At 45.5% G+C, this 14,969-nt stretch overlaps 1 protein-coding gene across 1 annotated transcript; it reads right to left on the reverse strand.

Annotated features, from left to right (window-relative positions):
* Positions 1-2,269: 2,269 nt before the first annotated feature.
* On the reverse strand, positions 2,270-14,684 carry LOC132265037 (protein Skeletor, isoforms B/C). Its single transcript, XM_059765443.1, has 8 exons — positions 14,404-14,684; positions 10,994-11,140; positions 9,575-9,922; positions 9,250-9,509; positions 7,489-7,588; positions 5,318-5,502; positions 4,530-5,258; positions 2,270-4,468 (listed from the first exon to the last, which is right to left on the reverse strand). The coding sequence occupies exons 1-8, from the start codon at positions 14,453-14,455 to the stop codon at positions 2,525-2,527; spliced, it is 3,765 nt and encodes a 1,254-aa protein (XP_059621426.1). The 5' UTR covers positions 14,456-14,684; the 3' UTR covers positions 2,270-2,524.
* Positions 14,685-14,969: the final 285 nt, after the last annotated feature.

A 14,969-nucleotide genomic window follows, 5' to 3' on the forward strand; every position in this document is an offset into this window, starting at 1 on the left:
GTTGAAGAATGGCGATTGCAATTAGTTGTGATTTTATTAATTACCGCCAATTTAATATGGACATAAACTCATGAGCTCCGGTGCTGACCTCGCAATCTTCAATCAATCGATCAATTCAGGTGTGAAAGACGCCCTGGGAAGTTTTAATGACGCCTCAAGGGGTGAAGTCTTCAATTAATGACACTATTTCACTCATTTTCCACTGGGAAAAGACTCGGTGGAAATCTTTTGTGACAATCCAATTTTCTCACTCCGAACATAAATTTATCTCGACCAGTTTCTCAGCCAATTTCAATAAATCGTACCTCTTCAATTTCAACTTTTTCTTTTAGGGGTGTAAATGCTAAAAATAGAATGAAATGTACCTAATTTGTCACTGAAAAATCTACCTAAAATCTGAACTGCTTTTTAGGCCATTACCGACACCAAAGCCATTGCACTTTGATTTGTGTCCGCCTTTATACAACATTCTTCTGCCTCACCTTTTCTCGTGTCCGGATGCGGAGAGGCGATAAGGAATCCCGAGCTTTTCCGTTTTAACGTATTTCCGTTTTGTGGCGAGTGAAACTGAAAGGGAGTTGGAACACTTGAAAATTACGACGAATCTGCTGGCAAGAAGCTGTTAAGGTGGAGGCGAGATAACAGTTTGCCATTTGTTTAAAAAGAAGCCGCACATGGCTCGAAAAAGAAACACCCTCTTTCCCTTCTTGTGGAGCAGTTGGAAAAGAATTCGGGCGGGAAAACGAAACGTCGTGGGTGGAAATATACCCACAGAATTAAACTTCCAGATCGAATCGTGCTATTTTGACCTGGAAAAAGTCTGCCGCACCTGAAGAAATTTGTGGGTTTTTTTTTCTTTCTTTCTTTAAAGCATATCTTCCTCTCATTGTGCCTACCGATTTTCTCTGTCTTCAAGCGAAGACATGTATTTATTAGAAAATTCCTCGCTCAAAGACAAATTCACCCAGAGAGGGAGGGATAAAAGGACTTTCTGGGCTTAAAATATGCAAATAGATATCAATTCTTGGGATCATTGGATCCTTTTCACAACTGGAGACCACATTAAACACTGCGAGCAATTGAGCTTCCAATTAGTAATGTTGGAAATCCACATTCATAAGCGCACAAATGATATGGCATGAATGGGATTCAAATGCAAACTGGGTGTGTAACTTGTAATTCTCAAGCTGGGGAATGAAATCAAATGGCCAGAGGCTCTTGAAACGGAAGCTTTTGTACCTCATCCGAATGTAATGTATTTGCAGGAATTTTCCACCCTGCAATGCATGGAATAAGGAATAATATTGATCTAATTAATACATATACCTAATGCAAAGCTGCCAAGGACACAAATCCGCACTATTTGCTCTTTTATTTAATTTTCCACATTTACTCAACCATGATTTATCAATAGGTTGGCAGAATTAGTTATGCAATTTCAATAAATCAACATACGCTCGGTGGTATTTCGACTGACAGTGCTTTTTTCATGCAAATAGTCAACCCTTCGTGTGCTGCACGAGAGCTGACATTTTTTTTTCTGTGCCAAGAGGGAAAATTCACTAAAATATTTAAGTGTATTGAATTGGGAATTTATAGAATGTGGATATTATGCAAAATCCATTAGCAATTACAATAAATTTTGAAAAAAATGGGCCAAAATAGATTAATCGAAAAATCAATGTGCGGATTTTCACATGAATTCGTTGGCAGAATATGAAATTTCTGCCACAAAAGTGTCGTGCAATTTTTGACAAGGGAGATAAAAGCTCTCCTTGGCGGTGCGTGTGCTTTTGCACCCCATGCGAAGGAGTTAGGGTGGGAAAGAAAACAAACCATGAAAGAAGAACCACTTCGGAGACATTCAATATTCAAGGATATTTCCGTCGAATTTCCTGGAGAGTGAAACGGCGAAAGTTATCCCATTTTGGATACAAATGAAATTTTACCGAGTTGTGCTTTTCTCTGTTGAGGAAATTTTCGTGGCGGAGGGTGGAATAACTTTTAACTAGGGGTTGGGAGAGTGAGTGAACGCACCCAATTTCGATGGAAAAATCACTTTGAAAACAGCGCGCGATAAATTTCTTAGCTGTCGAGTGTCTCGGCTAAAAGCTCATCAATGCATCGACGATGAAAGCTCATCGAGTGACAATGCCTGGTCACATTGTGGCCATCATTCATGAGGGATTTTCTTTAATAGGAAAAAATATCGGAAACTCCTTTTCGGCGCTCAATTTGATTCCTTTAAAGCCACTGATTTTCTTCAACACCTTTATTTTGAATTGTACATTGTACAAATTTTACAGAATATTCCTTTTCATTTGATATCTTCGTCTTGAGTTTATGCTTGATTGAATCAACCCCTAAGTTTTGAGTATTTTGCTTTCTTCAGGGGACTCACAAAGAACCTGAAGGATAGGATAACAGATAGGCGGGTGCTTAAAGCAGATTTGGCAGTTTGAGTGCTTATAGGAGAAATTTGCATCTAACTATAGCTGACAGAGAGAGAAACAGTGCAGCAGATTCAGCCGCCATTCTCGCTGCTGATCTGTGAGTCCTCAGCCCGAAGAAGGGTGAGTTTCGTGGAAATGGGAGCGGCGCTGTTCGTCAGGGGGTTGGAGTACTCCGTGACGGGTGCCTGAGGGTGAGGATCGTTGGATTTGAACTGGAGAGGAACCTCGCCTCGGAAGGGTCCGAATTGCGGCGTGCTGAGCAGTTGTTCTGTCTTCGACAGGCCAGAAGGGAAGAAGGGTTGCTTCACCTCATTCGTGGGCGCTGAGTTGATCAGCGACGTATCCAGGACAGCCTTGCCGTCGAAGGCGACGACTGTCCCTTCGGGATATTTCTGCTGGGGACGGTGCTTCTTATTGTCTGGCGGCAGGTAAAACGTGTCGAATCTCTCGGCCGCCACGGCCATCTTGTCCTCCCCTTCCTCGAACTCCATGTCCGCCAGGTCGTTGAGGTCCTCAGTGGGATTTGGCGTGGCCGAAGAGGCTGGGGAAGTGTCAGGAGACGCGTTGTCCACTCTGTCAGGCGGAGAAGGTATGAACATGGGCTCGAAGGCTCTGTTGGGCTGCTGATCCTGGTTGATGAACAGCGCATCGCCTTCGATGGCTTCGTCAATCTCAGAAATAATGTCCACTCTTCTCAGTGGCTTCTTCTCCTCATCCTCAATTCTCTCCTCGTCCTTGCGCCGCTTCATGATAGGCTTGAATCCTCCCTCAACGATGACCTTCTCAGGCTGGAAGCCAGTATTTGTGGCAGGTTTGTAGGTCGATTGGAGTTCTTTGGAGTCAATCGCTACGGAATACTTGATTGGAGGGTATTTCTTGTCGGGCAGAATCGGCTCCTTGATGTTGGAAGCAATGGGCGGAGGCAGCTTGGATGTGAGCATGGGCTTGGCCATTGGGTAGTCGCTCTTCTTGATGCTCATGGGATTGGTGTCCAGGTAGGGAATCCTCAGCGGCGTCGCCTGGACCTTCTCAGGCACCTGTCGCAGTGGTTTGATCTCTGTGGGCTCTCCAAGGAGCAGGACAGTCGCTATGGGCTTGATGGGCGCCTGCTTCACCTTCACAAAGGGCCTCAGGAAGGACGGCAGGACAGGCTTCTGATAGTGGCTGACGAGCATTGACGGCTGCGGCACGATGTAAGGTCTGTTGTAGGGCCTGACAATTGGCCGCCTCTCGAATGTGTAGCCGCCGGGATTGCGGCGCAGCGGAACCTTCACCGGCCTGAAGAACTGCCCATTCTGCGGCGGCCTGAGGTAGACCGGCAGTCCTGGGCCGGGACTCGGCGCCAAGTAGTGCGGCGAGGGAACTTTGATCTCGGGCTGCTTTGGGCTCTGCACGGGAATCTGCTCGCCCTCGTTCATGGACTCGGGACTCGGGGGTGGTGGAGGGGTTGTGGTGGTTCTATTGGGTCTGGCAATCTCCTCCTCAAGCAACTCCGCCGCGCGGATCCCATCGGAGATGAGTTTCGTGATGTCACTATTGCCGGGAACTTCAAACTGGATTTTGGGCGGGGAACTGTTCATGTTATGGTTCTTAATCAAGTCGGACTCGTGCTGAAAGAGAAAGTTGTCCGTTGGTCTCAGTTTTGTCTCGTGCCTAATCGAGGACTCAGCCTCAATTCCCTCACTGGACTCTGGGCTGGCGTACACCTCGTCGAGCTCACTCGGGTGCGCCTCGTCGCACGTGTCCAGCACGTTGATCTTCCATCCCAGGTGGCGGTGCGTGAAGCACTGGTAGTACACAGTGTCGGGCGTGTTGTCGTCAGGAGTCCAGGTGATGATACCAGGCTCTCCTGCGTCGCACTTGAGCGTGAGGCTTCTCTGGTAGGCTCCGAAGGATGTGTACTCATCGGCGCCAGGACCGTCGGGATCTGGGGTCCAGTTGCACAGCCTGCCCACGCCAATTGGCGTGATCACGCCGTTCCTGGAGCGATGAGCGCCGGCGAAGATCTTCACATTCTGCGACAGACAGAAGAACGAGGCATTAGTTTGGTAGAATAGACTCTAATGGATTACTTACAGCTTTCTCCTCGTCCGTCTTGTACTCATATCCACCGATAGGGTCGTCTGTGATGTAGAAGGGATGATATTTGGCTGGGATGTCCGGATCGAATCCTCCCTCGACGACGAAAGTGTAGGTTTTGCCGCGCACAACGTTAATCTCGGGGATGAGCAAGCCGTTGATGTACCAGGAAATGCCCCATCCCACGTGACCAGTGATGGCTGGATAGCCTTGCTTGCCTCCTGTCGGTCCCATCTGAGCGTAGAACACGCCATCCTCGGGCTCGTAGCACTGGATTGGCGGGATGTCCCAGGCGCCGTTCTTGTTTGCCGGACGCGGAGTGGGAACAGGTCTGGGAACCTCAACGATCTCCTGACGTCGGTTCGATTGATGGTCCTGAACGATGGCTTGCTGCTCAGGTCGGCGACTGGCGCGTCTCTCATAGTATTCCTCCTCCACGGACTCCTCCTCGGGTTCATCACTCTTGCCATCGTTGTCGGGCGTCGGGCAGTTCCAGATGGGCTGTCTGCCGAAGTCAATCAGGCGGTTGTCCTTGGTGTATTGGCTGTGGAACGAGACCTCTTGGCGTTGATTCAGCGGCCCAATCGCCCAGACGATCGCCTGCGAGCCGTTCGTGAAAATCGGCAAGTCCAGGCCATCTGAGGCCTTGAGAGGACGCTGGAAGGTGACGATGGAGTATCCGTTGACCATGGCAGCGTTCAGGAGTCTGATGGAATTGGTATTTTCCTAGGAAGAGAAGTATAGAATCATTAGAGATTCCTGAAGAATCTCAGAGTCTGTCTTACATCGAGCCTGGAATCGGGACAACTTCCTCTCTGGCCAGAGCACTGAGACTTGTCGTCCAGGATGTAGTCATAGGCGTATCCCTTGCCCGTGCTCTTGTCCACCCACGCCACGGCCACGTCTGCCCCCACCATCACCGTCTTCTTCGGATCGGGAGACACGCCGAAAGACATGTACTCGTTGCTATCTGAAGTGAGAAGATGGGTTTGAGTTATTGTTTCCATCCGACTTCACTTCCTCCAACATCAGCACGTCCGAGCAGCAGAAAGAGGCTGCCCTCATCGGCTTGGTGATTGAATGATTGCTCAATGGACGTGTGCTTTTTTTCCTCCTTAAGCATCTCTGCATTGATTGTTTGCACGCCATGCAGAGACAAGCTCACAATTGAATTTCTTAATCTTGACCCTGTTCACTTGTGCCATGGTGTGAGCCATAAATTTGTGTATTGGCGTGAGAGGGACGAAAAAAGTGAGCCTTAGCCTCAGAATCACACATAATATTTTATTGAAGATGATGGAGATTGTAGCCTTCCATCTCGGCTCTCGAGATTGTGGAATATTATTCCGTGCAAACAACACTCCAAGCGCGCGCCCACCTTCTTTATATCCATTGCATTGATCTTAGCACAACTCTCGCGTAGACCTTTTCTATCTCCGTCTGTCTTTCCTTCGAGCACACATCAGAGCACGATATTGGCACTCTATGGGTGATTAATGGCAATTCTCGCGCCAAAATCCCCCTTCTTAATTAATCTCCGCAGCACTTTGGATCAAATTGAATGTTTACCATTGAAGAGTGTTATCGCGCATCTCAAATCACTCCTTTAATTGTTGCCAACCAAAGCCATGATCAATTCGCAGTCGATAATTTCATGTCCGGCGGTGAAAAAACGCCCCCAAAATGTATTTCGCTTTATCACAGAAATCCCCTTCTAGTGAAAGTGACAACACAATCTCTCTCTCAGCGAGCACCGGGAGACATCATCAGGTGAATGTCTGTGACATGAATGGGAAAAAGCCAGATTGACTGTCTCCGATATGACAAATATCATATTTTTAATCCGCTGGTCTTTCAGGGGTTAATAGCACGTAGCAATTCACATGCATTGTTCACACAATTGCCGCCCGTTGACAGTCTTGGGAAGATTTATTGTGCAGTGCAAGGCCTCATCGTCAAACTGCAAACTTAACTTTCGATTTCATATGCAATTCACGTCATAAATCTCACGCGGGAGTGCAGTTCAGAGCGTCTGACGCGCTCTGAGGACGGACAGAAAGCCCGGAAGAGTCTTTCAATGGGCATAAATAACAATGGGAGACAATATTAATTGCTCTGTGCGCCAGAATTGAAACATCACTCTCGGCAAGATGTTTTCTGTAGATAAGATCGCGATTATCGAAGGTGGAGTTGCTAAAAGAAAGCTATGGTTTGAGGTTAAACGAGTTTACACGATGATTCGGGTTTGGTCTTTTTTGCGAATTTATACACTTTTCTCCGCATAAAAAGCGCATGTTTTCATATATGTAAATCTCCAAAAGAGATCAATGTTAAGCCAATGCATTTCTCCTTTTACGATATCACGCTGTCTCTTTGGTTTTTGAATTGGAAGTGCGCGCGCGCGCGCGGTGAAAGAGATTTTCTTTATCTGCACAGATCACAACTCTTCCTTTCAGTTGCGAACAATGGTAGAAACACTGTTGCGGAGCGCAATTTCTTCAGACTTCTGCAGCGTCTTGTGCGGGTGATGAAAGAGCATCTGACGAGAGTGCGTGTGGGAAATGAGATGATTACTCGTTTTGCCCAGGTATTGTGCGGTTATTACGATGCGTTAAATAATCCATTCACGCATGCTCTCATAAGTGCATCTCCGCTCGCCATTCTTCTTTCACTCAGAGTCTTGGGATTAATGGGCGAAAATATATATTGTGCAATTCTCTTGGCCTTGCATGGGTAAAAGTCTGTGACAATGCCAATAGAGAGCATGCTCGAGCGAGTGCTTTTTATCGCAATGTTTGTCGCATCCTCTGCCATTGACACTCTGCATGGGTTTAAAATTGGTGAAATATCACACGCCAAGCTTCATGGCTTACAATGGCTTTTCCCAGCACAACACCCCGACAGAGGGAGAGAGAGAGAGAGAGAGTAAATGTTATACATATCGTTGGCAACTTACCAAGTTTCGCTACCAATTGCACTACAACACTTTCGCCCGCAACGGCCCACCTCACTTCGAACGCCAAATCATCGAATAGCACTTCACAATTCAGTTTCGACTGCAATTTCAGAGATGCCATGAATGTTAACCTTCTTTCTCAATCACCCCAAAACCATGCCACAACCATCGGAAGCCACTCTCCACCGCATTCATCTTGGTTAGTGTTTGTACAGTGCCAGAGATTCTCATTCGAATGGACCGAACGAGTCAGTTTTCAAGTGCGTCACAACGTTAATCAAGAGTCAAAAGCATGAGAAAAATGTGCCATTCCTCTTATTGATTATAAAAGTAAAACTGAGGGGAAAAACATCGATGTCGATTTATCAGGCAAATAGCATCGTTAAGATGATGATTTATTAAACACTCATGGTTTTTCATGGTTAAAGCGCGAGCTTCGTCAAAATCCAGGTGAGTGTGAGTCAAATGAAAAATTGTTTGCTTTCTTCTTCTCTGATATACAAAATTAATTTTAGACGATATACAACAACAACAAAAAAACATTATGAATAACTTATGAAAATTATTTCTTTGCATTTTTTGTGCATCACGACACTCAAGTAAGGAGAAAGAGAGAAAAAAATATATATCATTAGTGATGTTGAGAGCTTTCAAGCGAGCTTTTTTTTCCACATACAAACTTACTTTGTTAGTACAAACGATCAAACACAAAAATGGTAAATAAAATTAAATAAAAAAAAGAGAATCTTGTGGAAGAGAAATCAACGGCAACCTCTGAATTGTGAGTGAATAAAAAGGAAACAATTTTTCATTTCATAATTTTATTCATAGTTCATTTATTGACAATTTTTTATCGCCTCTCAAAAAAAAAACAAATTTACAATAAAAAATTGCGTGTGTGTAAAAAATAATTCAAAAATAGAATTGGTGAGCAAGTGAATCTCCAATGAATCTCTTTAAAGTAAATTAATCTTCTTAATTTGCTGCACGATTTTTCTTTTCTTTTCCCTCGCACTTTCGCACACACCATACAAAAAAAGCGACCATCTCGCAAATTTCCTCTCATTTATTTGCCAAAAAAAGGAAAGAAAAAAACAATTCCGGAGGCCCTCGGACGAGCCTGAAGAATGTGTGTCACATTTTTCAGTGCGCAATTGAAATTTGATACACCCACACGAGATTGGCTGCGGGCCCAAAGATGGGCGGACAGAAGGCAGTGGTTGTTAAATTTAATTACTCTATGCAAATTTAATGACCATCATTATCGTCTATGAAGGCAATCAACAGACGTTTCTGCCAATTTTGTATAAATTGCAATTTGACTCCAGTATCTCTATCACACTCAATAGAATTCATTCACCCCGAATTTTCTGGAAAATATATGGAAAATGCGAGTGGCTTTGGCGGGAAAATCGTGCAGACATTTTGAAAAATGACCCTTTTTGCACTAATCTTGATAAATATAGAGAGCTTTCGGCTGACAGACGATTAGAGAGCCAATCGTGAGGCTGCATGGAAGCTTTCTTTCACACATTTTCAACCCTTTTCATTGCACAAAAGCTTCCATGCAAACCTGTCTAAAGAGACTGACTTGGCATTGTCCAATTCCAGTTATAAAAATAAATGTATAGAGTAAAATTACATTTAAAGTGTACAAAAAGAGAATACTAACTCGGCATTATATAGAGAAAATAAAGGTAACAGTGTTAGAGAGCAAGAATTGGATAAATAAGATTGCAATTAGTAATTGTGCTGCTTTACCTGCGGACTCACGCCCAGCATCTTGAGCGAGGGCGGCACCACGATGCCCTCGGGTATTCTCACGTGGCCAAAGTCCACCGTGAACGCCTCGCACCACACGCCAAAGTGGCCAATGTCGAAGACCGTGAGCTCGCCGGGCAGCGTGAGCACTATCGTCTTCCGGTCGTACTTCCGCAGCGGCGTCTCCTTGCCGTTCTCATCGGGGATCCTGATGCCGTGCGGCGAGGGCTTCACGCCGCGTCCCACCCAGAACTTGGCGTCTGTCCCGAGGAAGAGGAAGAGCGTGTGAGAGACATGGCACAGGATGTGTCGAAGCTGAAATTACCTGGCGCCTCGCCGTCGTAGTTGAAGTTCGGCACAAGCAGCGTCTGAGCGTCCACAATCACCACATTGTCTGACGAGACGCCGTGGACTCCGTTCAAGGGGGCGATTTTCTGCGGACGCGGAAACTCCAGATTCTTCGGAATGGTGACATCGCCAAAGTTCACCGTGAACTCATCGCACCACACGGAGAACCACTTGATATCGCGCAGCGTCTTTCCCTCGGGCAAGGACAGCGTGATGTCCTTGTTGCGGTATCGCCTCAGGACGCCAGTGCTTCCGCGCTCATCCCTTAAGCGCCAGGCGCCGACATGATTGGGGCGCCTCGTGTTGCCCACGTAGAAGTAGGCGGCTAAATGGGCGAAGGAGAAGTGTCAGGAATGGCCGAATGAAGTTGCAAATCGCTTAAACATCCAAATAGATTTATTACCCCGTCATTTCAACGGTTTTGGGCAACAAAATAGTGTAAAAAAAATGCGAAATTAATAGGTGGAAAAATGTTTTGTTTAAGAAATATTTCACACTTTCAATTTCTCAGCGCATGAGAAAAAGCCCAGCAAAATGATTTTTCAGTCATGAGAAATTTGACACGGTGTCTCTGCGCTGAAAGTGTGTCATTAGACGAAGAAGAAGAAGTGTGGAAATTTGCAATTTGCAATGTTTATCTTCTGCCCGGGCAAAAACAATGTGCAAATGTGTGTGTGTGTGGAAAAAATCAGCAAGAGGCGCGCAGTGAATGAAGTACACAAATTTCTAAAGCGTCCAGATTAATTGCTTCTTGTGGACACACAAGTCAAGTGAGTGAATCGCGCGCGATGATCTTGGCTATCGACAATGCAACGCCTTGAACTTTAAGTGACCACTCTTTAAATATTGATTCACTGCCCGATTGGCAGCTAATGCAAATTGACAGAAAGAAATCTCATCGGATTACAAACAATAAAAACACTGGCTTAACTGATTGTGACTAAGAGATTCGCCGCGCCATTGCGTCAATCTCATCTCGCGCGCGTGTTAAGGACAAGAAACTGCCACTGAGTCTGTGAGTCTGCGGATGATTCCATTGGGAGGGTGATTTATGTTGATAATTTCTTTCTGTTTTTGGGGTGGGGAAGATTTACATCAATTTAATCACCCTCATAAAATAGCAAAGACACGAGCACAAGACAACACCGAACAGTCTTCTTAATCACATTCACTGATAAGATGATTCATGGGTTGCTTGCCACTGTGGGATTGTCTTAAAAACAGCTGCCCAGACCTGTTTCCATTCTCTTCTGCGCGTCTTCACCTTCCTTCGCCCTGGGACGCGCTTCTTGGCTTCTCCCACGAGCACCCGAAAGACAAATAGAAGCGAGAAACTTCTCTATTTGCTCGCGCATTTACATCGATTCGCCCGAGGGGCAATTTGTTGGTGCCTTACTTGGTCCTTCGCCGTCGTAGTTGAAGTTCTTCAGGAAAATCGTCCTGGCATCCACGGCATACACGTCTCCCGACACGCCGTGGTGGAGCTGCGTGAGGGCGCCAATCTTGATGCCATAGTATCCTTGAGCCTGCGTCACCTGGACATCTGCCGATGGAGAAATATGATAATATGCAAACCATTCACAGTGTGTGCGATGTTTTAAAAATAGCTCCTCTCTTTCGCATTAATCAAATAATCAAATTTCAGGCAAACATGAGCGAGAGGTGAGGACACAGAGGGAGAAAAAAACACGGTGAAACGCACTGAAAATTATGTCATCGGTTCCCAGGAGAGCAAAAACGACGATGGAGAGATTATCTTACACCTGTTAACAATTAATTCTCGCTGATTTTCTTCCCTCCACCTGGTGGACATTGATTGGTATCAGGCGATTTTTTTCTTGCCATTCAATTTATGACCGTGTCTCTCAATGAATCTTCAAGTGTTCTCCAACGATGATCGTCATAGAGACCCACTGTCCCATTTGTCGTCGCTCAAGAGGCAAAATTGCCGTGAGTTGCGTCTCATTCTCTACACTTTTACACTCTCGTGTCAACCGTGTAGACTTTTGTGAGGTGAGAAAGTGCGGAAAACTCTTAAATATTCCACCCAATTGAAGTGCAAAAACACAGTTTCAAGGGAAAGCTTTATGCAAGAATATGTTTAAATTTTTTCCAAAGCTTTTACGACAGCAGTAACTTGAGAAATCCACGCCGTGGTGGAGCAGAGAGAAGCTAGATAAAGGATAATATAATCCATGCGACAAATCACCTCGTATTTTATGAATTCTTAGAGAGAGATCCAGGCTAAGAGAAGAGGCGGAAAATGCGACCCCCATGAAATATTCTCGGGAGAAATTAAGGTGATACTCCACACTAAAAGAGTCATAAAGTCTCCGGGTGAATCCTCGTAAAGTCTTCATAGCGACTCCTAAGTTCTTTCTCCCACTGTTACGTGTGTCTGAGAAATGTGGGCCATCTCCAGGCTGCGAGGCGAAGAGTTATTGTATGAAATTATACGTATATTGCGTTCCAATTTACAATTCAAATGCTGCAGTAATTGTGGATCTGAGCGAGAGAATCACCCAAGGAGAAAAGACACTCCTCATCACACACACAAGAAATCTCTCTCTCTCTCTCTCGCTCCATCTCTCTTGAGGGGGAATTTTTGGTCAGGTGAGAAACAGAGAAAGAGAGCGAGAGATTGCGGAGAGAGTCATCAAAGGTTGTTTAGTATCTCATCATCGAGGAAGATTTCATTCAATCAGACTTATGGGTAACGGTACAGAAGACAAGAAGCTGAAGATTCTCTGCTTTTGCAACACTCATCTTCGTTACAGTGAATCTCAATCCAGTTATGGCATCTCAGAAATTTCTATCCACTCGCCCAATTAGCATTTGTCGTTTTTCTTGGGCGGTTAGATCGGCGACAAGGGATTGGCGAGAAGATCGCACTGCGAGATCCACTTCTTGGTGGCTCTATCAAATTTCTCCGTGAATTAATTGGCATGTCTTCAGCCTGATGACGCTCAATTGCTGCACGCCGCGACTCATTAAGCAAAAAGAGGCGAACCGAATTGAAATTAATTTCGAGATGCGAATCGTTGATCTCTTTGGGCAAATGGATGTTGATTCAAACACTCAATGACGGTGAGTGAGGTGTGAAATCATTCACTTCGCGCATGATAAGTGGAATGAGGGCCAGTGAAAAGTGCTCGCCGTGGTCTCAAAATGCAATCTTCCTTCTCTCTGCACGTGCCAAGCGATTCTCCGGAGGAATTCTCATGGCATTGGAGATGCCTTGGATTCACGAGATTCACAGACATTCCTTCAGAAGAACGCTGTGAAGAAAAAAATTCAAATTACAGCCTCTTCTCGACTTCCGACCATAATTTGCTAGTCAATCACTCCTCTCAAGGTGACCAAAGCGAATAGAAAGTCTCCTAACTTCCTTCCTCGTCATTCTTATTGAAACTCGAAGGAGGGCTCTTGTCACCTCATTCACCTAACCCATTAATTGAGCATTTGGACTTTCGGAGAGTCTGACACACTCTCGCGCACTCATTAATTCGATATGAGCGACACAGAAATAGGCAGATTATATAGTGGGCATGAAATCCCAGGCATCACACAAAGAGGAAGTCTCACTTTTCGCCACTTTTCTCAATAAGTCATTGAAGTGTGTGTGTGGCTCTTTTTTGCCCCCTTGGCCACAGCGCAGACAAGTTTCTAAATGGAATTAATTGCAATTGTTGCGACGAGTGGCAAGAAATTGTGATTTACCTCCGAGTTCCCATGAGACGAAACTCCGCAAGAAAATAGGTAGTCAACCAAACAATAGAACATCCAACTCTCGCGCGTTTTTTTGCGTAAGTCTCTCTCTCTCTGGCTTTTTGTGGACCAAAAGCGAGGCTCTTTGGGCGAGAAGATTGGAAATATCAAGTGCTTGTGAGATGCTCGAGATCGACAATTTTTCACCATTGACAGAGCTCTGTCCTGGAGAGATGGACATGTGCTTCTCCCAGAGTCGCTGATGGTGAAGAGTCTAGACAAACACTCGAGATGTGTGTTGGGTGCTGAAGAAGCATTTTCGCCTCTTAGTGTGTGCATTTTTATTTGGTAGTTGGAGAAACACGAAAAGCAACTCTCTGTGACATTTAGCACTGCATCACAATTTGAATAAATTGTACAACACAACGCATTTCTTCACACACGAAAATCCAATGCCTGCAGCACACAATCTCGCGCCAGCTGTGGCCAGGAAGGCACGGATTCCCAGCTCGCGTGATGGCGAGAGAGTGAGTGCAAGAGATGCAGGAAATCAGTAGCCCATAGTTGAATTACCATCCGCATGATGTGCCAGCCAATAAAGCAATTACCTGGACAAAAGGTGTGCAAGAGGAAGGCCAGAGAAGTGGAGGCGAAAAACCACCGTCAGAACTGTGTCAGTGACTTCCAACATTGTTCCACCAAGAGGAGAATCTCAATGCGCTCTCGACTGAGCTCTGGTCTTGGAGGAGGGGGAGGTTTTAAAGTCGTGCGCGCATTCAGGAAAATTTGGGTTAGTGTGAAAATGAGACACACGGAAAACTCGTCAGATCATATACATTTGCCTGGCTGCTGAACAGGTAATAAAGCAGCTCATTTTCGTCTCCTCCTCATCATGGGTAAATGCCATCGCATACCATCTTTATTATCTCTTGTGGCGCTCACGATGCAAAAATTGCACAACGGCATCGATTGCAAATTTAATTTATACACTTAAAATGTCCATTATTCCTCTTCTCGCGCACAGTGCTTTTTTCGGGCACTTCGCGCCTTATGCAATCCCCGCAAGAAGAGCCACAAACGATTCCCCGCAAAACTTACATGTGAGAAGTATTCCACAAATTAATCCAAGCAAATCTCGGTAGTTCATCATCTTGGAACGGACAGCAGTCAGCTCTATTGTGGCGCTTCTTCGCAAGATCAGATCACACTCTTGTGCGGCACTCCAAGACTTCTGGGCTTCGGGAGAGTCTCTCAGCAAAAGCACTGACACAAAAACACCAAAAAAAAACAGAACAATAAGGAAACAAGTTCAACAGTCCATCCACTGTGGCTAGTCAGAAGCTGAGGATCACAGGTTGAATTGAAGAGAACTCATCCGAATGGCGCTGAAGACCATCGAACACTGAGTCAAAGCGCGGTCAGCCGTTGATATATTTCGATCTCGAGCGCGCGAGATGACTGGAAATGATCGCTGGAAGACGCACACCAGCGCACGACGCACGATGATCGCTGCTTTTGCAACTGGAAAATGTCTTGGGTGGGAATTTGGCGGGAGAACAACTGGAGAAGAGCAGCAACAGCACATTGGAAGCTCTGCAGTCTCTTTTGCTCGCGAAGCTCAGCAACTTCTTCAGGGGGTCAAATGCACAAGAATTTCAGTAGAT

This window comes from Phlebotomus argentipes, unplaced genomic scaffold (assembly GCF_947086385.1).
Source record: "Phlebotomus argentipes unplaced genomic scaffold, Phlebotomus argentipes genome assembly contig_2, whole genome shotgun sequence".
Classification (NCBI taxonomy): domain Eukaryota; kingdom Metazoa; phylum Arthropoda; class Insecta; order Diptera; family Psychodidae; genus Phlebotomus; species Phlebotomus argentipes.